We start from the raw sequence: 25,484 nt of genomic DNA, 5'->3' as shown, positions 1-25,484 counted from the left end.
CTCGCGAGTGCCTGGTCCTGGTCGGGGATTTTAATACCACCCTTGAGGACTGAGATCGCTCAGGGCTCGAGAGAAGCCAGGCCACTGCAGGCCTCCTCAGGGAGATCATCGACCATCACTCCCTGGTGGACATCTGGTGCGACTACCACCTACATGAGAATATCACCTTTAGCTATGTCCGGGTGGAGGTCGATAGGTCACACCACTCCCGTTTGGACCTCATTTATCTGTCACGTTTCCATCTGGCACAGGCCCACTCCTCCAGCATTCAGCCAGCCCCATTCTCAGATCACCAGTTGGTAACCATGATGGCCTCTCTCACCTTGGAGAGGCCAGGGCTGGCCTAGTGGCACTTTAATAACAGCTTGCTGGAGGACATGGGCTTCGTGATGTCCTTCTGGAAGTTCTGGCTGGCCTGGCGACAGCAGAGGTGCACCTTTCCCTCAGCATGGTGGTGGTCGGATGTGGGGAAGGTGTGCGCCCGTCCCGAAAGCCACCCACAGACCCCCCCCTTCCACAATTCAAGCTGGCTGCACGCCCTGCAGCCAGTTTGCTTCCGAACTGTGCCAAGGGCACAACTTTACACGCTCGTGGTCCACACATTTAATTTCCTCACCCTTGTGTCCCACCCCAATACTAAGTGGCAGGACTATCTCCCACCTACAGAGGTGATGAACCCCGGTGGGCCAGCCTATACTCAACCGTGCTCCCATAGCCCGCCAGGGATATTGGTTAGCAGCTCCTTCATGGAGCCATGAGCACAAGTGTGTACTTGGCATGGTTCACCCCCTTCCCCAACGCCTGCCCCTTTTGTGGCACGAGGGAGAACTGGTGCATGCTTATTTGGCATGCGCCAGGTTGCAGCCCCTATTCCGGCTCCTTCAGAACCTCCTGTTGAGGTTTTGGCTGCACTTTTCCTCACACCTCTTTATATTCGCACACCCTATCCATGGCCCAACAAAGTCGCAAGACCTCCTCTTCTACTTCCTCCTGGCACTGGCCAAAGTGGCCATCTTCAACGCCAGGAGGAGGATGTTAGATGAGGGGGTCTCTGTGACCTGTTCCTCCCTGGTCTCACGCATCCAGGCAGAGTTAGAATAATAGAATATTAGGGTTGGAAAAGACCTCAGGAGGTCATATAGTACAATCCTCTGCTCAAAGCAGAACTAATACCAACTAAATCACTCGGACAGAGTGAGAGGCAGCTCCAGCCGGTCCCGGTTGCCCGCGCTGACCATCAGGAGGTCATTCCAGAGCACCCTGCAAGCACTAGCGTCAGTTGGATCAGAGGAGAAGAGGCTGGCATAGAAGGCCCTGGTCCTTCTGCGCATCTCCTCCGGATCCTTGAGGGGGGTGCTGTCCTCTGCCCAAAGGCAGGTGACATGCTTCATAGCTCCCCTCTTTTTCTCCAGGGCACTGAAGAAGCAGGAGCCACAATCCAATAAGTTCCTCTGGGCGGTGTCCACTGGCTCCCTAGACAGCTTTGAGGAGCAGTGGGTGCTGTCTGCGGTTCTCTGCTCGGTGTCCCCCTCTCTTGGTGGGACTTGGTGGGATAACTCACATGACTGGAGTACTGTCATGGATGGATATAAACTGTTCAGGAAGGACAGGCAGGGCAGAAAAGGTGGGGGAGTTGTGTTGTATGTAAGAGAGGAGTATGACTGCTCAGAGCTCCGGTATGATACTGCAGAAAAACCTGAGAGTCTCTGGATAAAGTTGAGAAGTGTGAGCAACAAGGGTGATGTCGTGGTTGGAGTCTGCTATAGACCACCAGACCAGGGGGACGAGGTGGACGAGGCTTTCTTCTGGCAACTAGCAGAAGTTGCTAGATCACAGGCCCTGGTTCTCATGGGAGACTTTAATCACCCTGATATCTGCTGGGAGAGCAATACAGCGGTGCACAGGCAATCCAGGAAATTTTTGGAAAGTGTAGGGGACAATTTCCTGGTGCAAGTGCTGGAGGAACCAACTAGGGGCAAAGCTTTTCTTGACCTGCTGCTCACAAACAGGGAAGAACTAGTAGGGGAAGCAAAAGTGGATGGGAACCTGGGAGGCAGTGACCATGAGATGGTCGAGTTCAGGATCCTGACACAAGGAAGAAAGGAGAGCAGCAGAATACGGACCCTGGACTTCAGAAAAGCAGACTTTGACTCCCTCAGGGAACAGATGGGCAGGATCCCGTGGGAGAATAACATGAAGGGCAAAGGGGTCCAGGAGAGCTGGCTGTATTTTAAAGAATCCCTATTGAGGTTGCAGGAACAAACCATCCCGATGTGTAGAAAGAATAGTAAATATGGCAGGCGACCAGCTTGGCTAAACAGTGTAATCCTTGCTGATCTTAAACGCAAAAAAGAGGCTTATAAGGAGTGGAAGATTGGACAAATGACCAGGGAGGAGTATAAAAATATTGCTCAGGCGTGCAGGAGTGAAATCAGGAAGGCCAAATCACTCTTGGAGTTGCAGTTAGCAAGAGATGTTAAGAGTAACAAGAAGGGTTTCTTCAGGTATGTTAGCAACAAGAAGAAAATCAAGGAAAGTGTGGGCCCCTTACTGAATGAGGGAGGCAACCTAGTGACCGAGGATGTGGAAAAAGCTAATGTACTCAATGATTTTTTTGCCTCTGTCTTCACGCACAAGGTCAGCTCCCAGATTGCTGCACTGGGCAGTACAGCATGGGGAGAAGGTGGCCAACCCTCTGTGGAGAAAGAAGTGGTTCGGGACTATTTAGAAAAACTGGACGTGCACAAGTCCATGGGGCCGGATGCGCTGCATCCGAGGGTGCTAAAGGAGTTGGCGGGTGAGATTGCAGAGCCATTAGCCATTATTTTTGAAAACTCATGGCGATCGGGGGAGGTCCCAGATGACTGGAAAAAGGCTAATGTAGTGCCCATCTTTAAAAAAGGGAAGAAGGAGGATCCGGGGAACTACAGGCCAGTCAGCCTCACCTCAGTCCCTGGAAAAATCATGGAGCAGGTCCTCAAGGAATCAATTATGAAACATTTAGAGGAGAGGAAAGTGATCAGGAATAGTCAGCATGGATTCACGAAGGGGAAGTCGTGCCTGACTAACCTAATTGCCTTCTATGATGAGATAACTGGCTCTGTGGATGAGGGGAAAGCAGTGGATGTGTTATTTCTTGACTTTAGCAAAGCTTTTGATACTGTCTCCCACAGTATTCTTGCCACCAAGTTAAAGAAGTATGGGCTGGATGAATGGACTGTAAGGTGGATAGAAAGCTGGCTAGATCGTCGGGCTCAACGGGTAGTGATCAATGGCTCCATGTCTAGTTGGCAGCCGGTTTCAAGTGGAGTGCCCCAAGGGTCGGTCCTGGGGCCGGTTTTGTTTAATATCTTTATTAATGATCTGGAGGATGGTGTGGACTGCACTCTCAGCAAGTTTGCAGATGACACTAAACTAGGAGGCGTGGTAGATACACTAGAGGGTAGGGATCGGATACAGAGGGACCTAGACAAATTAGAGGATTGGGCAGAAAAAAACCTGATGAGGTTCAACAAGGACAAGTGCAGAGTCCTGCACTTAGGACGGAAGAATCCCATGCACTGCTACAGACTAGGGACCGAATGGCTAGGTAGCAGTTCTGCTGAAAAGGACCTAGGGGTCACAGTGGACGAGAAGCTGGATATGAGTCAACAGTGTGCTCTTGTTGCCAAGAAGGCTAACGGCATTTTGGGCTGTATAAGTAGGGGCATTGCCAGCAGATCGAGGAACGTGATCGTTCCCCTTTATTCGACAATGGTGAGGCCTCATCTGGAATACTGTGTCCAGTTTTGGTCCCCACACTACAAGAAGGATGTGGAAAAATTGGAAAGAGTCCAGCGGAGGGCAACAAAAATGATTAGGGGTCTGGAGCACATGACTTATGAGGAGAGGCTGAGAGAACTGGGATTGTTTAGTCTCCAGAAGAGAAGAATGAGGGGGGATTTGATAGCAGCCTTCAACTACCTGAAGGGGGGTTCCAAAGAGGATGGAGCTCGGCTGTTCTCAGTGGTGGCAGATGACAGAACAAGGAGCAATGGTCTCAAGCTGCAGTGGGGGAGGTCCAGGTTGGATATCAGGAAAAACTATTTCACTAGGAGGGTGGTGAAACACTGGAATGCGTTACCTAGGGAGGTGGTGGAGTCTCCTTCCTTGGAGGTTTTTAAGGCCCGGCTTGACAAAGCCCTGGCTGGGATGATTTAGCTAGGAATTGGTCCTGCTTTGAGCAGGGGGTTGGACTAGATGACCTCTTGAGGTCCCTTCCAACTCTGATATTCTATGATTCTATGATTCTCTCAATCCCTCGTTCTGAATGTCGGGGACTTTTAACCCAGACAGCACCGTTCGTTGTCTGACCGCAGAGAGAGAGACAGGCAACACCAGCAAGGTCCAATACAAGCTCTTTATTGAAGAGTGCACACAACAATAGAGAGCGGCCTGTCTCCACTGAGAACCAGCCACGATTACAATAACTAGTGAGATTATATAGACAGTTCCATCGCGTCATAGTTAAAACAACCCAATCCACCCCCCTTTATTTGTTAAAAGCTTCTAATATTCATGCATATCTATCTTCTTTGACACTACAAACAATTTGTGACGCCTCAGCAACTTCTTATCAGCTTTGTTTTCATGCACCAGAGACTAGGAGAAAGGAGGGAGTTGAGAACAGATGAAGAACAGAAACAGGGAGTGGAGACTACAAGTCTCCATATGTCCAAACAACCCATTCCTAGTACATCTGGTACAAGAATGCAGCCCCCCCCCCCCTTATCTCATTCTTTGAAGCCCAAGCAAGCATGTCTTCATGTTTCACAGAGAGACAGGAATGGCCCAGCAACTACTGTTAGCCTCACTCTGGCTAAGCTGGCCAAACAACCTGTTCTATACTCCGTTTTCTTGGGCCTAACAATAACCTATGACCCGCACTTCTGTCCCTGTTATTCATTAGTTGTCCCCCGAATTCAGTTGGTTCCCGGATCCAGTGGCTCCTCCCACATGGCTGGAGGAAGGGCCTTTAGAAGCGGGAGGGCTTATGTCCGCCCGCCTCCCAGAAATTCCAATAAGGCCTCACTAGGTTTGTGTAGTATACTTTTTCAGGTACAAGTATTTTATCATACACTGTATATGCTTTTAAAGTGTGTATTAATGTTTCAATTTCAATTCAAATTTCCAACCAATGACTAACTTGGCAACACTGCATGCATGTAACTGGTTGACCACTGGGGGGTGGGGAGGTGTAGGGAAATCCCTGATTAAAACCAATTTAGTTGTATTTCCCTGAAAGGTCTTCGTGGGAGCATACCTGCACACACTCATTATGCTGTCTAGGGAGACACCTAGTGGTAAAAAAATGCCAATGAATAATTGATTGATGATGGATGATCTATTTCAAGCAATTTTGACATTCATTTGAGATTTAAAGAGTGTACCATTATTTGCTTATTTTGCTGGGAGTGGGATACCTTGCTTAGTGAAAGTCTGATCTGTTACTCGGTCATTGAAAGCAATATATGTATGTTTGTCTCAATTCAAATGTGTTGTTAATATGGTGTATTTTGTATTGTTTTCTTATTTATGTATGTTACTTGGGGGGAAAAAAGTCTAACCCTAACCCTAACCCTAACCCTAAGCCTAAAATGATTTGTTTCCAGTTTATGAACCATTTTTACATCCCAATCCTGCAAACAGTGACACATGAGTTTAGCGATATACCCGCATATAGTGCCATTGAAGTCAATAAAGTTAAGCACCTGTGTAGGTGCGTGAAAGATCAGGGTCTTAATAGCGTTTTAAGTAGCATATGGTCTTAATTATCCTTCCTAATTCAGATATCTTCTGCTAAGTGCACACATATAAATATCTGCTGATCTGAATACAGCATTTACAGTTCCTTCATAAACAATGTAATGAACAGGAGTACCATCCACCTTCCTGATTAAATTACATATAACACGTTCTTAAGCAATTATAAGTACTTTATAAATGTAAATACTTTGCTACCAACATTAAATATTATTTATTATATTATTAACTGATAAAGTTTCCCACTTAGCAGTATATCTTAAAGGAAAATATTTAATTAATTAAATTCTGAAAACCAGGATAACAAAAATAGAGTTTTTTAAAAAACACTGCCTGAGTCAGAGTTATGGCTGTTGTCATGATGCCTTTTAACAAACTCATATTCCTTGTGTTCATAAGAAAAATGTTTTGTTTTAAACTTTAAAGAATCTGAAAGAAATGGATATGTAATTTATAACCTGATCCTGGAACCAAAGAACTGACACAACTCTAATCTTATCTTACAATAGAGTGGAAGCCGTTTTGTGTTACCATAAAAGCCGAAGACATCAAAGCATTGGTCTCCAGAGAAGTACTGTACGGGGAGACTTTGGCAAACCAGTAAAATGCCTGAAACCACTATGGCTTATTGTTAAAAGCAAGCTGTTAAAAGCAATCTCAGCTTGACCAAGGCAGGAGGGGAGGGGGTTTGGGTGCCTCAGAAAGGGCAGCTTGACCCTGCGTCCTTCCTGATAAGAATTGTGTTGAAGTTGCTGATCCATGCATTTTAAAAGAGTAGGATATGCCCCAGGAATGTCTATTGGGTCTCAAGGCTGCAGACTGGAAAAACCCACACCTGGTTAATCAATAATCAGAAGGAACCTCTTGCTTGCCCATTGGAACTGTTTGCTTGACAAGGTTTCTTTAAAGGACATGTCATTCTATTACTAATGTATAAATAAGGGGGAAAAGCTTGAGATGGGGAGACTCTTCGGGACTGGTCTCTCTCTCTGGATGCATCTTGTGTTCCCCACCGGCAGATGGGCTGTCGCTGTGTCACTCAAAAGCCACACTCAGCTTTGGTAATTATCAAGGGTTGGGGGTGTTTTACTAATCTTGTTGCGGACGTGTGTAAGTGCTTGAGACTAAGTAAAGTTTAGCTTTAAGTGAAAGCACTCTTGTGTTGTCCTGTTTGTGCCAGCCATCTATCGGTCGGACGGCCGTGTCTCCCCTGATTTATTTCCTGACACCTCTTCGCACAGAGTAAAAGTTACCAAGAGCTTTGGGTTGAAAGAACCCCGGGTAACAGAATAGGCTTATGTTTCAGTACTTTGAATTAAGCCAATCTAACTTTACGTGGGCAACCAGCAGATAGATATTTCTCAACTCCTCCAAGCCTCACATCATGAGACTCGCTAATAAATATGTCAACAAAGCCACTCAGAAATGTGCATATTTAAGTCGACTGAAAAGTAGTTAATAGACAACTTGGCTTTTGCTTTAAATAGTTTACTGAACTTACATTTAACCATAAACAGGACTGTCAATATGTAGCACTGGAAATTCTGACTCCTGGGATGAAAGTATTAATACCTGCACAGGGAAAGGTCTGCTGAAATTGTGAGTGAGTCACTGATGGTTTGTCTACAAAGAGTCTCTGTTGAATGCTGGAATAAATGGTTTACTGGGACACAGCCAATTAACATCCTTGACTGTTTTAGTACATAGATAAGTGAAGGAACTCAATACTGACTGCTCTTCAAGCCAGTATTTGGAAAACAACTATGTATCAGGCTACCCCAAAAGGTATTTCAACCTTTTCTGCACAGAGGATTTGTTTCAATAAGAAATGCTGCTCACAAGGACTTTGACTTGTCAATGAGGCTTTTTAGCTCTCTTGAAACTCAGAATGGTTTCATTCTAAATGAAAAATAACAGTGTAAATGTTTGTGTCTGTGCAACAACAGGGTATGAAATGGCAAAAACCACCCAATTCTTGCGTGTTTATAGTAATAATGTGTGCTTCTATAGCACCTTTCATCACGCCCAAAGCACTTTACAAACACTTTGGGCTAGATCCACAAAAGGATTTAAGTGTCTAACTTCCACTTTAGGCAGCTAAATTCAAAATATAGAGCCTCACAACCCCCATTCAGCTGCTGCCTAACCCTGTAGTGCCTGAAGTCCGAAGGTGCCTGTATAAACCACACACCTTCTGGATATGGTGTTGTGTCCCATCCAGTGACACTGAGACCACTTAGAGCAGACACTTTTATCTTTCTCTACAGCTTTAGCTAACAGGCAGGTGGCTTTTTGCTCATGCGGTAGAGGCTCATGCACTAAGGTCCAGAGGTCCCCGGTTCAATCCCGCCCGCCGCCGATCAGGGTTTGTCGGTGTTACATCTACATTTCTGCCAACAAATCTCCTGTCCCCAGGTGCCTAAAAATCTGCCAGTGGGCATGGATAGAGCTGCCTAACTCACACCTAAGCCCCAGCAGGATCCTCAGATTAGACATTCCTTTGCCTGTCTCCACGGGCTGGGCCTGATCTGGCAGGTGTTCTCAGAGGCTGTCTGAAAGCACATCTGCTGAATCAGGCCCTGCATAAAAGATAGACAGAGGGGGTGCTAGCTCCCTTATAGCAGGTTGTTAAAGCACTCACCACCCAGGATGTGGGAGACCCAGGTTTTATTTCCCCCACTCTGCCTGCTTCGGAGCAAGGATCAGAGCACAGGCCTCCCAGGTAGGACTCTGATAGGGTGACCAGAGAGCAAGTGTGAAAAATCGGAACAGAGGGCAGGGGTAATAGGCATCCATAGAAGACAAAGCCTCAAATATTGGGACTATCCCTATAAAATCAAGACATCTGGTCACCCTAGACTCTAACCACTGGGCTTCAGGGTATTCTGGGATGGGTGGATTTTCAGTCTGTCCTGTTGAAGCCATTCCACTTTGCACACATAATAAAACAGTAATTGGAATAGGACCTTGAACTCTGGCCAATGACAATTTAATTGGACAAACTGGAATGGCCTCAACAAGAGAGCTGGGGCATGCTGCTTCCCAGAATATCCCATGGCCCAGGGCACTTTCCTGAGGCATGGGTTCAAATCTCTGCTCTAAATCAGGCAAACGAGGGCACTGAACCTGGGTCTTCCTATCCACTGGGCTAAAGTGTGTAAGGGGAACACTATCGTGTGACCTCCTCTAGGATGTGGAGATGGGCATCTCCCTCCAATCCAGATGTAAGTACCTAAATCCCTTTGAGGGGTGAGGCTTAGGCCACATCCATCTCCTCAGTATTTCTTATTGGTTAGCTTAGGTGGCTCCCCCACTCAGCATGCTGGCTTTTGTGGCTCCTATTCTCAGGTGCCTATGAATCTCTACACTTCCATATATTTCTGTTTCTTGCAAGTTTATCCTTAACTCTGGATTTTGTGATAATGGATCAACTGATCAAAGGGACCTTTCCGGCTCATTACTATGAAACCTTTTTCTCCTAAATTAGGTCCACAGTGATGGGCAAGGTATTAAGCCTAGATAGACTGGATATAGTGGATAGCTCTAGGATTCTGGTAGCATACCAGTATTAATGCACATGTCCATAAGGAATGCTGCAGGTGAGACTTGAACTTTATTTTATCTTGGAAAACACCAAGCCCTGTGCAGATATAAATGCATTTCCAGCAAATCTAGCATCTGAGCTTCATTAAAGGGTTAACGCTTAATTCCCTGAATCCAAATCAGGATACAATGCAGACCTTGTTCCAAATTCCACCTCCTCCCATTCCTCCACCTTCCCTTGTTTTAAAACTAAAACATTAGGACACCTGGTTGGAACTGAATTCCCAATTACTTGTGGGGTTATTAAAGATTCAGTGACACCTTTTGTAAAAATAGGTCATTTTTTGTGTGTGCATGTGTGACTGTAATCCCCCTCAACACAAACACTCTGCAAACCACCACACTGCATGCTGGTCACAAACGAATGACATACCAAAGCAGTGTAGTTGTAGCCAAGTAGGATATTAGAAAGACCAGGTGGGTGAGGTAATATCTTTTATTGGGCCAACTTCTGTGTGGCTTGAAACCTTGTCTCTCTCCACAACAGAAGTTGGTCCAATAAAATATATTACCTTCCCACCTTCTCTCTCTGATACCAGAGCTTCCTATCTATCTCCTAGAACTGGAAGGGGCCCTGAAAGGGAATTGAGTCCAGCCCCCTGCCTTCAGTAGCAGGACCAAGTACTGATTTTGCCCCAGAATCCTAAATGGCCCCCTTAAGGATTGAACTTACACTCCTAGATTTAGCAGGCCAATGCTCAAACCACTGAGCTATCCCTCCCTCCTTCAGCCACCATGGTAAGAAATACCTGCCAAGCCCTGAGCAGTGACTTTGCCTAAAGGCTAGCTACATATAGGCAATTCCGAGACATGGGGGTGACACTACTTCAGAATGAAATTAACTACATTAACACAATTTAGACAATATTGCAAAGTATGAGGGAAATGTTAAATGCTTAACTATTGTGCAAAACCCAAACACCAAAATGTACAACTCTCAATGCTGATCTTTAAACAGCATTCCTCTTAGATACTGTACATATCATCCCATTGACTTTGGTTGTAGCTGTGAGTGCACTTCTGCACCTCAGACCCCATGGGTTGACAGCGGAGGAATGGTGAGGCTCAGGAATTTTGGGTTCCGTCCCCTCTGGAAGGGAGTGTGCTCTAGTGGGCACAGACTACTCTGTTTATTACCACCTAGTGTGATTCCTTCTGCTCCATCTCCTCCAACTTGTTCTTGTCCCAGTCCTGTCTCTTCCCCATCCCTGGTTCCTTGTCCCAGTCTCCATTCCTTAGGCTTCTCATTCACTCATTGTCTCCTTCCCCAGCAAGTTCCAGTTTCTGCTTTCTGAACTCCCCGTCCCAATCTTCCTCTGCTCCCAATCTTCCTGCCCAGCCCTTCACAGTTCCCCCCACAACTGCCAAGCTCCTCGCTGCCAGTCTCCTTACCCTTGCCTTCTGGTTTACATCTGATCTGTCTCTCTTCCACTCCTGACTTACAGTCACCCACATACACACATTCCACATCTTCACTGGCTCCCAGCCCCAATCTCCCTCCCCAGGCTCCTCATTCAACCTCAGTGCCCCCACGCAGCTCTTAGTCCCAGTTTCTTTGCATAGCCAGTCCCAGTTCTCCTCCTGCATTCCGGTTTTCTGTCAGATCTGTTTCCCCTTCCCCCTCACCCACTTACCCCAATTCCATTGGTTCTCAGTCCCAGTCTCCTTGTCTAGTCCCAGTCTCTCTTCTGGCTCCTCATCCAATCTCAGTCTCTCCCCTTCCATTGCTTCGCTCCTCATTCCCTGTTAGGATGATCAGGTGTCCGGTTTTCGACCGGAACAACTGGTCAAAAAGTGATCCTGGCAGCTCCGGTGAGCACCGCTGACCGGGCCGTTGACTGTCCAGTTGGTGGCACAGCACAACGAGGCTGGCAAGCTCCCTGCTAGCCTCTGTGCTGCATGGCTCCCGGGAAGCAGCCAGCCTGTCCCCCCTTCGGCTCCTATGTATACGGGCAGCCAGGGGGCTCTGCATGCTGCCCCTCCCCAAGCACCGCCCCCACAGCTCCCATTGGTCGGGAACTACAGCCAATGGGAGCTGTGGGGGTGGTGCCTGCATATGGGGCAGTGCGCAGAGCCGCCTGGCTGTGCCTCCACATAGGAGCCGGAGGGGGTAGCGCTGCCTAGAGCCTGCCATGAGCCCTGTGCCCCAACCCTGATCCCCCTCCAAACCCTTTGATCCCAGCCTAGAGCCCAGAGCACCCTCCTGCACCCCAGCCCCACCCCAGAGCCTGCACCCCCAGCTGGAGCCCTCACTCCCCCCACCCGTGCTCCAACCCCCTGCCCCAGCCTGGATCCCCCTCCCGCACTTTGAACTTCTCATTTCTGGCCCCACCCCCCGCCAGAGCCCTCACCCCTCCCACACCCCAGTCCCCTGAGTCAGACCAGTGACAATGAGTGAGTGAGTGAGTGAGTGAGTGAGGATGGGGAAAGCGAGTGACAGAGGGAGGGGGCAATGGAGTGTACGGTGGTGGAGAAGGGGCGGGGTTTGGATGGGGAAAGAGTGTTTGGTTTTGTGCAAGTAGAAAGTTGGCAACCCTACTCCCTGTCCCAGCCTCTGTACCCAGCCAGTTCCAATATTTCTTCTGGCTCCCAGATTCAGGTACCAGCCCAGCCACTCCCAGTCTCCCATGCCAACTCCTACTTTCCTTGCCCAGCCAGTCCCAGATACCCCATTCTAAATCTGAATCCCAAGCTCCTTATCCCAATCTACTCCCCACCCCTCTTCAGGTCTGCTCTTGTCCTCTGTGCTTTTAATCAGACATTTTCCTCCTCCAGGCCACAGGAGAGACAGATTCTCTGCTCTCTGTACAGGCACCCACAGTCAGACACAAAATGGCCCACAGCAGCCCAAAGCAGAAATTACAGCAGAAGACTTGCTCAGCCCTGGGCTGAAGAAGGTTCAGTGAAGATGGAATCCTCAGGAAATTTCACTGGTAAACTCTAAGAAGTCTCTACTGAGCATGTGCAAATTGAAATGTTTCAGAAGCTTATAACTTGGCCAAATGTGGGTGGATTGTCATGGGGGTGGCAAAAGGCACATGTCTGACACAAAGGCCATACCCTGCCAAATTTCAACCCTCTGCTCCAAAGCATGAGGATACTAAAGCTTCTCAAAGAATTTTATCCTCATTCTCAGATACAGATGAACTGTTTTGGCTGAAATTTTCCAGAAAAAATACAGCCTGAGGCATGGAAAATTTCAGTCCAAATAGTTAACGTTTGGCAAAGTTTTCTACCGGGGGCGGCCAAACTGCGGCTTGTGGTTCTTTTACAGTTAAAGTGCAGCTCATGGAGCTCCCCACTTCCCACCCGCCCCCACACTCTCTGCCTACCAGAATGGGGGGAGGGGAGAGCTTGGGGCTTCTGCCCTGTGCTGGGGTGGTGGGGCTAGCAGCTTTTGCCCAGCAGGGGAGGGGTTCTCGGGGCTTCAGCCCCATGGGGCGTGCCTGCCAGAGCTCAGGGCTTCAGCAGGAGTGGGGTTGGAGCCCTGAGCCCCAGCAGGCGCCTCCCATGCGGCTGAAGCCCCGGCAGATGATGTGCCCTGACTCTCTGAAGATTGTCATATGCAGCTCAGAGGGTCAGTAAATGTGGCCACCCTGTTATATACAACTGAAAACACGGTCTTATAATGGGCAGCAACCTTAATAATGAGTGGTGCTAGCAGCCCTGCCTATAATAAAATGTCGCACTTGTCACAGCATTGAGCAAACACCACCATCTCCTGCTCAGAAGGGAGGCAGTGCAAGACAATGCTCTATGGACTTGGATGCAGGCAAGCTTGGTTCAATTCCTGGATCGCTCAGTGGTTTGTGCATTGGCCTGCTAAACCCAGGGTTGTGAGTTCAATCCTTGATGGGGCCATTTAGGGAACTGGGGTAAAAATCTGTCTGGGGATTGGTCCTGCTTTGAGCAGGGGGTTGGACTAGATGACCTCCTGAGGTCCCTTCCAACCCTGATATTCTATGATTCCCTGTTGTGAGCTTAGGTATGTAATGTCATCTACTCTGTGCCTCAGCTTGCCCTCTGTAAAATGGGTACAGTGCCTCCTTGCCTCATGGGGTGTTAATGGAGATGTCTTAATCTTGTCACCCTTGTTAGGAGGGGTCTAGGTGTGTCTCCCAACGCCCTTCATTGCTCTCTGCAAGTCTTTCCTCTGGTGGGTTTTGGTTCTCTGGAGGCTGGTGGGGTGTCTTTCATGAGTCAGGCTGGATACTGCACCCTGGTGCCCCAAGAACACAGAGCTGACTGGTATCACCTCCCATTCCCATTGTACCATCCCCCCACCCCCACAGGTGCCACCATCAGGAGCGGCGCCAGGGTTTTTGGTGCCCTAGGCGGGGGTCCTTCCGCGCTCCCGGTCTTCGGGGCACTTTGAGTGAAGGACCCGCCGCAGAATTGCTGCCGAAGAGCCGGAGCACGGAAGGACCCCCCCACCCCCGCCGCCGAATTGCCGCCGAGAGCGGCAAAATGCCCCCCCCCCCCCAAAACCTGGTGCCCTAGGCGACCGCGTAGGTCACCTAAATGGAAGCGCCGGCCCTGGCCACCATCGCCCCCACCCCACAGGTATCCCAGCCCCTACCTCCCCCCCATCTTCTCTCCTCACTCCCACGGGCACCACCGCCCCTGCCCCCATCCTCCGGGGGGGGGGGAGTCTCCGGAGGCGTGGTCAGTGGTGTAGGGTGGGCGGGGCGGGTGGTGACGCGCCGAGGGCACGTGCCCTATAAGTGGGCTGCCCGCGGCGCCGGCCGCTAGTGCCGAGATGGGGGCGTTGGGCTGCGTCGTGCGCGCGAGCGCCCTGCTGCTGCTGTGCGGGACGCTGACAGGTACCGGCACCGGCCTGGCGCGGGCGGGGCGGGGCTGGGCGTGTTGCCATGGTAACGCTGTGCCCCCCTCTCTCTCCCCTTAGGGATCCTCCTGCCGCCGCCCGCGCGGGCCGCCGCCGTCATCTCGGTGAGTGGGGCTGGGGCTGGGGGTGGGGGCAGCCCGCGACACCGCCCCGCGCCCCCACTCCCGCTGCCCCGCCTCGCCGGGTGCCCCGCCTACCTCCGCTCCCAGCGCCCCGCCCCGGCACCCGCCCCGCGCCCCGTCTCGCCGGGTCCCCCGCCTACCTCCGCTCCCAGCGCCCCGCCCCGGCACCCGCCCCGCGCCCCGTCTCGCCGGGTGCCCCGCCTACCTCCGCTCCCAGCGCCCCGCCCCGGGCCCCGTCTCGCCGGGTGCCCCGCCTACCTCCGCTCCCAGCGCCCCGCCCCGGGCCCCGTCTCGCCGGGTCCCCCGCCTACCTCCGCTCCCAGCGCCCCGCCCCGTCTCGCCGGGTCCCCCGCCTACCTCCGCTCCCAGCGCCCCGCCCCGTCTCGCCGGGTCCCCCGCCTACCTCCGCTCCCAGCGCCCCGCCCCGTCTCGCCGGGTCCCCCGCCTACCTCCGCTCCCAGCGCCCCGCCCCGTCTCGCCGGGTCCCCCGCCTACCTCCGCTCCCAGCGCCCCGCCCCGTCTCGCCGGGTCCCCCGCCTACCTCCGCTCCCAGCGCCCCGCCCCGCGCCCCGTCTCGCCGGGTCCCCCGCCTACCTCCGCTCCCAGCGCCCCGCCCCGGCACCCGCCCAGCTACAGGGGGCCCAGGCCCCTTTCCCCGGCCCAGGGTAAAACCCTGCCGCCTCCTCCCCGCGCTGAGCTGCCTGGCCTGTCCCAGGGAGCCCCTGGGGGGGGGGGGGGCTGGGGAGCCAGGCATTGAGCCCCAGGGTGCCCCACCTGCAGCCCCCGCCCCGGCTGTGACTGCCCAGAGCTTGGGCTCTCCCCCTGGCTCACCGCAGCCTGACCCAAGGGGTGCACGTGCCGAGTTGAGCCCCTTATCTGGGGGTATTGTTGCTTTCCAGGGTCTGTAATGAGGCATTTCAGCAGATGCTGCTCTCTGCCAAGGCTACCTGGGCTGGTGATGGTTATCTGGCTCTTGGAAGACAAAGGCCAGTTAGCTGTTGTTTTATAACCCCAGTGGAAACAAGGCAGGTAGCTGTTTTCCTTGATGTAGTCAATGCTCAACTTTCTGCCTCTTCCCACCTGAGCTTGACTTTGACTAGCTACATCAAGGTAAAGATTTTACAGCAGGATAGTTGATGCCTCAACTAGGGATATGTCTACACTAGTTATTGCATTGTAGCTATGCCAGCATAACCTGAAATGTAGACACAGCCTACACTTACGGGAGGGGTTTCTCCATCAGTGTAGGAACACCGTCTTCCCGAGCGATGGTAGCTAGGTTGATGGAAACATTCTTCCATTGACCTAGCTATGTCCAAACCCAGGGTTAGGTCGGCATAGGATTTTTAGCATGTGGCATTCTCACATCCCTGACCAACATAGCTGTGTTGACCAACAATTTAAGTGTAGGATTTTATAGCAAGATAGCTAGCTCCAAATAGCTTATTCTCACTATAAAAACTCCTATTCTGGCCCTAAAATGTTATACTAACATGATTTTGAATGGACTCCATCTTACAGTAAGCTGTTGATTTGTTAATAAGTGACCATGTCTTCACTGCTAAAAATGCTAGGGTGGCTTTTTTTAAATCTCAGGGTAACTAAAGTCCATGAGTGATCCTGAGGTAAACACAGTGAAGATAAGGCACTTCAGTTTTACCAGGCAGTAAATATGTGGCCCTGCTTGGGAGAGCTGCCCTGTGTTCGTTATCCCAAGGTAAAAAAAAAAGTCCTTTTTTTTTTTTTTTTTTTTTTTTGGCAATGACTAAGGCCCCCTTGACTATTGAGCAATTTAAGTATTTAGCTGAGTGATGGTAGGGAGCAATTAGTATGTGAAGCCTGAAGTGATAAATTTCCACATAACTAGTAAAGAGATGCAATATCTCACAACCCCTCCACAAATGTTTATGAAATGTTGATTATTATTTTGTATATAAGTACATTGGTATGCCATTGGAAGATGGCAGGATTTGTTAAATTGCTTAATCTGGGAGGTTACCAAAATGCTGTTTGGAATTGCTTATCCTAGACTGTTTCATAAGTTTGTTTCCTCCCTAGCCAAAATGCTACTTGTATGGTTTGCCTGGATGTCCAAAGAACTTTAATCCGGTTTGTGGGACTGATGGGCACACGTATCCAAACGAGTGTGCACTTTGCCTTTCAAACAGGTAATTGTGTAACTGACACCTCCTATCTTTTTTTGTCTGAAGTATGACAAACATTGCACATAAAGTAGTGACTCTCATTTCCCAGGCTGCTTAACTGACCCTAACTCTTCTCATTTTCAGTGTGGTCAGAAAAACTTGATTTGTAAATGAAGCAAATTTAATGTACTCCAAAACAAAACTCTAATGTTAGCAAACCAGGGAATGCAGAGTTAAGATCTCCCTTCAAAACCCTGGAGAGGGATACAAGTGTCAAAGGGTGGGGGAACCTACTAAAATGAGAATACACAGTTCAGAAGCTGTACCCCCTGCCACCACCGTACTCCAGTGGTTTTCTGGATGAGGCCAGGCAGTTTTGCAAGGTTTAAATTTGGCTCCCTTTGCAGGGAGTGTGAGCCTGTTGTACAAGATAGTATTCTTGGATAATTGACATTTTGGCATTCATTTTAAGCTTTCTCTATCACCAGTTAATACTCAGATTTATAAAGTGTTATCAAGGCTTGCATGGATGATGAATTCAAAAGTAAGGCTTTCTCTAGTAAGTCACTTAAGCATGATGTATAAAACTTTATATTGTAGTTTTGCAGTAAGATTTACTGAAAATATCACTGAATGTGATTCTACTTGTAAGATGTAGAAAGAAACTGAATACAACTCCACTGTGGAAAGTGTGTGTGGTGTGGGTTTTTTGTTTGTTTTTGTTTTTTGTTTGCCACTCCATTAGAATCCATCTTCTAATGTTTTTTCTTTTTTTTTTTTTTGTTCTGGTAACAGGGAAAATAGGAGGGATGTCAAAATTAGCTGGAAGGGATACTGCTAATATGATAGTATTAAACTTTGAAGAATATGGAACAGATGAAAGCCAATCTGAAGAGGAAACAATGTCTTAAATCTGCCTTCTAAGTAGTTTAGTCTAATTAAATAAAATGCCTATTTTGCTCTTATACCACTTTTGAATACACCTAATACCATTATTTTGTTAAAATAGTATTAATGTTTATGAATGAACCTGTAAGATTCCTTTATATGCTCAGTCTATATATTTGGGGCGGGGGAAGATATACTACACTATTGAAGATTTCTGAATCTAATTTGATTTTATTGTCTATATAGAATTTGTCGGAGATGGCATTGTTACTTCCTGGAGGGGTTGAGGCAGCTTGGTATGTGGGGATCTGGCAAGTTATACTATACCATTGCTACATCATCCATGTGTCTAACCTTCCTAGGTGTGGCATAATTTTTACTTGGAGGACCAAATTTCTAAACTTGCTGTATGTTCTACATTATCCCCTACCACTGCAATGTCCCTGGTATGGAGGTTTTTTATTTTATTTTTTTAATTAAAAAGCCAGGATAACTTGTTCTAGTTACAAAAAACTTTTACCTCCCCTGAGATCTCTGCTTGTTGCTATAGGCAGGGGACTGTCTTTTTCCACACTGAATTTGCATACAGATTCTTATTGATGGTGTGTGGGCCCTAGTGGGAATACAGCTTCCCTGCTGCCCACAATGCTTAAACTTGTTTTGTAACCATTTGATTCTGTTGTTGAAAGCCCTGTGGCTTTAATTGTTGTTTTAATTGTCAGTACAGTAAGTTTTATGCTACACCTATTTTAGCTTTTCAGTCTACACACTGCAAACTACTTATGTACACTTTTCACTTTGATGTATGAATCCATTTTACTTTGAAAAAAAAATCTTGTTATTGCTGCATTAGTCGGTAGCAAAAGCAAAGTGCCAACTTAACATTCCCCACATTCAGTTCTCACTATTATCAAATAAGAACTTCACTAAGGTGGAAATGCATTAAGCTGATATCTTACATGATACTGATTTTATATATAATATAACTTAGCCCCAGAGAGGAACATATTATAGTCTAAGCCCTGATGCTGTATCAGGAACTGCTAGCATAGATCACTGCACCATTGGGGAGTCCATTCACTTTAATAAGACTTTTCCTGGGCTAGCTAATCCCAATGCAGAATCTAGGCATAAACTAGTAAATTAGCTGTTACATTTAATCCTTCTCAGGGAAGATTCTGAATCTTTTTTTTTTTTTTAGTTAGAAGTTGTCTGACCAAAATTTCTACTGTTAAACTGTCACATTAGTTTTATAGGGTGATTATTAAATAGTTTAATTGTCATACCCTGGAAGTGGGAACCTTGTTAATTAATGAACAAGAAACACAAATTCAGGCCAATAAAAATACATTCTTAGAATATATGTCAGTATGGCTCCCCCTCGAAGTGCGCATGTGCCGCATGTATCCAAGCTCAGAATCGTTGGAAGGGCAGTGTGTGTTGGACCACTTCAGTGTCCTGAATGTTCTAATTCCACCCCCACCACCCAAGGGCACAAAGAGCAGAGCAGCTGCACCCATCCCTTGGTTCCCTCTTATCACTGATAGCAGCTAAACAGAACAAGTAGTGTCCACCTATTACCCTTAGCCAAATCTGCTTCTAGAGCATTAGTTAGGGGTAATTCCCCTCAAAATATTAGCTTCTTTTATTATGTTGTTCTGGTAACACCAAGAAAACCAAACACTCTAAACTAAATTTGTCCCTGGGCACCTCTAGCCTTCTTTGCTGGGGTGTCTGCTCCATATAGGTGAATAAAGAGTTAACAAGCTCACATTACTGCACCTAGTGTGTCAGGCGTGATTTATTAGACCCAGCTGGAGAGGAGCTGGGTCACTTTCATAAAATAAGGATGTGGAAGCTATGGTGAAGATGCAGGAGCGGCACCTAGGTGAGAGGAGGTAAGGAGTTCCCTCTCTGGAAGGGCCTGGGGAAGGCAGACAGAAAGAGGCTATGGACAAAATCAATCCCTGTGATGGGCCCTGGAAAGAAGCCATTATGAAGGGCCAGCATTCCAGCAGAGAATGATGGAGCTGGGAGGACCTAGGGAGAAGCCCAAGGCTTGGGACCTAGAGCAGAGGCTGTGTTATGTTCAGGCTGTAGGGAAGCGGCACAAGGGGCTTGGAGATAAGAAGTGGCCCAGGGAAACAGCACTGTGTATGAAGGAACAGATGTAGCTACTTGATACAGGGTCCCTGGGCCAGGACAGAGGTGAGCCTGGATTCTCCTACCAGCACTGAGAAAGGGGCATAGAAGCCCAGTGTAAGAATTATGGGGCAGAGGACTAAGTCTAATGGGGAGGCTAAGGAGTAGTCCAAGAGGGGTCAGAGAATCTTTTAAATCAGGGCATTTTTTGACTGTTGTACTTTTGGAGAGACGATGTGGGGGAGGTAATATCTCTTATTGTGCCAGCTGCAGTTGGTGAGAGAGGCAGCTTTTGAGCTTATACAGAACTCTTCAGATCTGGGAAAACTTTTCTGTACATTTATTACCATGGATGGGCTGGGACTAAAATGTGACCTGGCCAGAGAGTCAAGTTCTGAGACAAGGTGGATCATCACAGGATGAGAGTGACCAGCAGCAGGGGTGCTACAGAGGAAAGAGTGGCCATGCCAGCCATGGGGGTGGGTGCCAACAGTTTGTCATTTTGCCATGGGTTTGAAGAGTAGACTGAGTTGAAGCCTTCTGACTTAAACCTCTGCCCTGTGCCAGTTTAATTCCACTCCCTCATGGCCACAGCTACTGTCTGCAGTGTCTTGGTAAGAGACATGTGTTGGTGGTTCTGAATAAGAACAACTCCAGGGACACCTATTTGAAGCTATATTACCTCAAATAGTGTGAGGTGAACTTCAGACCCCCAAGAGCAACCTTCAGCTTCCAAGATACATCTACCCTCTGCTGCTCCTCCGAGTTGAGGCACCTCTTCACCACCTGCCCTTATGTGAAGCAGTATTGCATGATGTCTGCTGTAGCTCAGCTCCCTAAAACCCAAAGCCTCTGGCTACCGACAAGCCCTGACTTTTGGCTCTCCACACACCTTGCCCTCTGTCCCTCCTAAACAGACACAACAACCCCCAAGTCCCTCTGCCAGCGTCCTCTCTGTAGCATCTATCCCTTGTTGCTAGACACTCCTGGAAATAATCAGCTAAGCTGTCTCCAACGAGAGCAGCGTACGCAGCTTGACTGGCACACCTCAGCATTGGGTCCTTTGTAACAATCGAGCTCTGGAATACATTAAGAGTGAAACAGGTGTAAGTTTACTATCTAAGGAGACACTTTAAGACCTAGTAAATAAGGACAAGAAGTGGAAACAGCCCTGGTTATGTTTAAAACAAAGGGTATAGCACACTTCTTAGAGTCTAAACCTAACAGGCTAAAATCCTTGTCTAAAGCAGCTTAAGGACATAAGAACAGCCATGCTGGGTCAGACCAAAGGTCCATCCAGCTTTTCACCTTTCTAACACTTCCTCACATTGTCATGAACACCCCTGGCTGGGATCCACTGCTTATGGATACAAAAACTGCTGTCCTTTTTGTTCTCCCATTTGCCTTCCTCTTACAGTCCAGTAAACCTTTGAAATGAACCCCCAACTTAAGACTTTTCTCCCCTGGTACTTGTTCTCCAGTGTATTCACATCCCCTGTCAACCTGTTTTCCTGTTGACTTCACATGCAAATAGGATGTCCATTGTGTTGGCTTTACAATGCATAATTTACATCAGAGAGAGTGATAGAGGCATACACATGCCTTGTCTGGCAGCAAACTTGGCTTGTCCACGCTGCCTTGTTACAGACTTGATACATGTTGCTATTGTTTCGCACAGTTTCTTATATAGTGTCAATGACATTAATGAGCAGCATGTCATTGGCTTTCATTTGATACCTTACAAGACACTTTGTGGATAAGCATTATGAAAGCAATGTAGTGGGTGAGTGAGTTTGTCAGGCCTGATATGTATTGCTGACAGAGAATAGTGAATCCTTTGCTAGCTAGCACCAATGTACCCCCTGCTAAGTCTCTGCCAGCCAGTTCCCAGTTCCCAGGGTCAGTATCACCAAAAAAATCCTTGGTATTGTAAGGCAAAGATCTGGCACAGAAGACTGCCTCAGTACCGACTATCACTGCAGCACCAAAGACCAGTACCACCTCCTCCCTGAATCAATGGACATCCCAGACCTGGGACAGACATGATTATGGGTACAGGTCCTCCTTTTCCCATAAGGAGAGGCCCAAACCTTCACCATCCAGGAAACAAGTCACTAAGCCTGTTCACCTAACGGGCAAGTGAGGCTGGCTCAGCCTCTGACTTGGCCCTGAACAAGTGCAAGGCAGAGGTGGTACCCATGCCTGAAAATGCTCACAAATGGCAAATGCCAACATCAGTACTGGCATCAGCATTGACCCCTGTACTGGTACCTGCTGGTTCCGTAACCGCATCTGCAGCACTGCCATAGGCACTGATGTCTCTACGCTCGGCACTTGTGTGTAACTTCAAAAGACAGCACCCCCTCTCTGTGTCGACTCCTCATCTCCATCACAGGACACACCTTTTCTCCTCCATCCAGCAGGGACCCTTCCTCTCTCAGCTCTTACAGGTCAGGCGAACGTCTCTCTCATGCACTACAGATCAGAGCTCTCATTTTAGAGCTCCAGTGCATTCATCTCCAGCATGGCAATGGCCTGCTTAGCCCTTGTAGTAAGAGGAAGCCCTGAGATATAAACCTTGGTATCAGAGGCCCGGTATGAGGCCTAAGGCCTACACTAAAGTAATGGTCAAGACTTTGCTAACATAAAGCAAAGTTAAGCTGTGAGCCAGAGGCAGGCCCTGCTCACAAGCTGGCAGGAAAAGGGCTGATATTGCATAAATATATATTCACCTAGCAAAGTTAAAGTACAGAACACACTATACTGGAACATTCCACAGATAACATGGAACAGGCCGACCCATCCCAATGACAGGCAAAAGGGTAAAATAATGAATAGAGTTGTTTTAATTGAACCAACATGTACAAGGTGAGAGGCGGCACCTTACTACGTAGAGGCGTTGTACCTTGCTACGTAGAGGGGTTGCACCTCAATACGTCAGGAGTGATGTGTAACTTGTTTGTATCTGTGTATAAGAATGCATCCCTGAGTGGATATCTTTGTCCGGCCACAGGGGCAGTGGAAAGTCCTGCCACTGAGCCGAGTCCTTGCCAAGAGGCACTTTCTCATAGTATGCCCTGAGTTAGGCTAAGAAACCTAAGAAACTGGAACAAATCACAACTGCAATTGTGTCCAAGGTCGCAATAAACCTAGTCGACATGACTTTGCATTTTACTAGACTCTGTGGTTATTGGGGGTTCTCTTCGGGTCTGCTGGGTCAGCTATCTGCGCAGAGCTGGGGCAGCACACAGAGGGAACACACGCATGCAGCCGAGTGATATCAACATAGGAGAACGCAGAGCACCACACCGGTAGCATCTGACAACACTGGTGACCCCGACCGCTGATCTGGTAAGTAAGCGAACCTGCCGTGGTAAGAATCGCAATCTAACATGGCAGCAAACCTCTAAGCAATGTGCCCTTGATCTGGCCACATGAGCGGATGCCAAGCTTGGTAGGTCAGCATTACAATCGTTTAGTTAGTGCCAGTCAGGACCCTCAATCCCACATTCCAGATGGGGCTCTGCTTGTCAGTCTCCTAGAGTTGGAACCACACAGCTGCAGAATTGAACAGGGGCACCCCCAGAAATTTTTCACTTGGTACGCACATGGCCCCTCCGGGTTCCAGCCCAAAGTTTCTTCTCCAACAAAATCCTGTCCAGAGCAAGGAAACAAAACTGAATCACCCACCGAGACCCATCCCTGAGGCCTAGGCAGAGCCCATCATGTCTGCCTCTGCTCGCCCCTCAGGGCTCCCCACTGCCCCTCTCCCAGCCGGATCCCTCACACAGGCCCTCACCGCAGCTCCTCATCCTTGCAGGAGGTCTTGGGGCTGACACTTAGCAAATCCTTTTGTCAGAGAGGAGGGGACACAGTCTGCTGGAAGTGGGGCAAGGCCATCCAGGCCCCCAAGTGAGCCCGGGTGCACGATACAGTCCCATGGCAGGGGCAAGGAGAAGCAGCCCTGGCTACCTCACTGACCACTCAGGTTTGGCCCCCGGTCCATCTGTCATGATGTGGGGGCAGCGGGGCCAGGACTGAGTGAGCAGGGGTTGCAGTACTGCTCAGGTTTGGGCCCATGACCCCTCTGTCAGAATGGGGGAGGTGCGGCGGGGCCAGACCTGAGTGGGTAGTGGATGTCCAGTGCTTCTCCTCCTGGTAGCTGCCATGGGAACAGCTCTGCCCCTGCCAATGGTACCCACTGTGCATCGCATGCGTACAGCTGTGGGCACCACTGGACTTGAAGAAAGGTTACTCACCTTACAGTAACTGAGGTTCTCGGAGTAGATCCCACAACCCACCCTATAGCCCTGCCTTTGTGGAGTCCCCTTTATCTAGGCTTTTGAATGAATGAGGGAACTGAGGGATCGCTTTGTTCCTGTGGAGGGGAGGGGGGGGGGCACAAGAACATGCCCAATGCAGGCACAGCCCAACAGACCCTGCTGTTCAAAGACTGCAATCTCCTGTGCCTGGGGTGCATGTGCTCCTAGTGTGGGATCCATCCAGCTCAAAGAGACCCCGTTACCCAGTAAGGTAGAGAAGTTACTGAATAATTAGTCAGAGCCAGTTATCTGTTGGTGCTAGCAGTTGATTGAAGATTGAAGTAGATTGAAGGCCACTTTCTGCTGTAAAACACGGTAGTTCTATTTGGAAAAACTTGGGGGGAGGGGGCCTGTGGAAGACTCTGTCCTCATCACCTCCACCATTATTGAATGTAGCTCGTATTTTTGGAAAGGTCTCTGATTTTCGCAGTAACTGGAACAAATCACAAGCAATGGATATATCCAAAGGACCAGAACCTTCTCAGTTTCAGCATTTTCCCATTTCAAATATGCAAGGAAACAACTTATGTAGGTGTTAAAATTGTCCTAATCTTCCCAAAATTGTTTCTATAAATATGGACTATCTATTAAAAGAAATTTTCAAGGATGTAGAGAGGTGGCATCTCCTCCTTCTATTTACTGGGGAGAATAGAAATAGCCAACACGAATATCTGCCCAAAATGACTCATATCATTTGCCTATTGCCTTTCAAGGCCTCTCTCCTGCTCTTTGCTGAAATCAATAGGCTTATTATGCAATTTATATGGGATAAAAACAGCCTCACTTGTCATACAAGACCCTTAAAAATCCTGGGTAACTGGAGGCATGAGGTTGTCAGATTTGTATCTGTTACTTAGTATTCCAAATGTGCCCTACTGTAAGGTGGTTCCCACCCAGTAGTTCTGTATACACTCTGGCCTGGTGTGAGATGGAAAAAGCTTAGCTGTGCCATTTGGTTCCTTAAGAGGCTACCCACACCTTAAATCAACCACGGTGGCTAATGTTAGATCATGATCTGTCTTTTGTGGCAGAATTATCATTAGTGGAAACTAACATTAACGCTAAATATAAGAACTCTGGACGAAAGCATGCTCAGTGGAGAAAGTGACACGCACTTGAGGATAATATTTTGGGATGATAAGCAATTAATAATTAATCATTTCTTCTCATTCCCAAAATAGTCTTCCCACTCAGAGTATCCAACTCAAGAGATCAAAAATAAATGAGTCAGACCCCAATGCATCAGGAGATTGGCCCCCAAACCTGTGGTTATTTACAAAGAGATTCTATTGTTTTTCAGTCTGTCTGCCACATCCCCAGAGAGAGAGAGTGTGTTAGTGCTGCCTAGGCTCCCAAATGTATTGGCTAGGAGGATTTGGCCCCCGCTGCAGGAGTTCTCACCTCCACATCTGCCCGTCCCCTACCCAGCAATAAATTCTGCCCCCCAACCTCCAAATCAATCCTCTGTCCCTAGTCTCCAAATCAGTTCTTCCCTCCCAGCCCCCATCAGTTCTGTCCTCACCCTCCACCAGTCCAGCCTCACCAACCCCCAGCTACCACCCATTCTGTCCCCACCTCAGCTCCTCCACCTCACACTCAGCCCCCCTCCCAACCC

General features: G+C 48.5%; 1 protein-coding gene across 1 annotated transcript; it reads left to right on the top strand.

Moving 5' to 3' along the window:
• Window positions 1-14,122: 14,122 nt before the first annotated feature.
• SPINK2 (serine peptidase inhibitor Kazal type 2) lies at window positions 14,123-19,186 on the top strand. The gene is made up of 4 exons (XM_054029514.1): window positions 14,123-14,228; window positions 14,312-14,355; window positions 16,432-16,541; window positions 17,313-19,186. Exons 1-4 carry the CDS (start codon window positions 14,165-14,167, stop codon window positions 17,356-17,358), a joined length of 264 nt encoding a protein of 87 aa, XP_053885489.1. The 5' UTR covers window positions 14,123-14,164; the 3' UTR covers window positions 17,359-19,186.
• The last annotated feature ends 6,298 nt before the right edge of the window (window positions 19,187-25,484 follow it).

The sequence above is a fragment of the Malaclemys terrapin genome, chromosome 5, assembly GCF_027887155.1.
Source record: "Malaclemys terrapin pileata isolate rMalTer1 chromosome 5, rMalTer1.hap1, whole genome shotgun sequence".
In the NCBI taxonomy this organism is placed as follows: Eukaryota; Metazoa; Chordata; order Testudines; family Emydidae; genus Malaclemys; species Malaclemys terrapin.
The sequence above is the reverse complement of the archived record's forward strand: the minus strand, read 5'-3'. Positions and strand labels throughout refer to the sequence as shown.

Excerpts from the sequence above, each read along its gene's own strand:
- SPINK2 (XM_054029514.1), top strand. The coding sequence starts at position 14,165 with ATGGGGGCGTTGGGCTGCGTCGTGCGCGCGAGCGCCCTGCTGCTGCTG. Across the intron at positions 14,356-16,431 it reads GGGCCGCCGCCGTCATCTCG|CCAAAATGCTACTTGTATGG; the intron begins GTGAGTGGGGCT and ends TTTCCTCCCTAG. Across the intron at positions 16,542-17,312 it reads GCACTTTGCCTTTCAAACAG|GGAAAATAGGAGGGATGTCA; the intron begins GTAATTGTGTAA and ends TTCTGGTAACAG.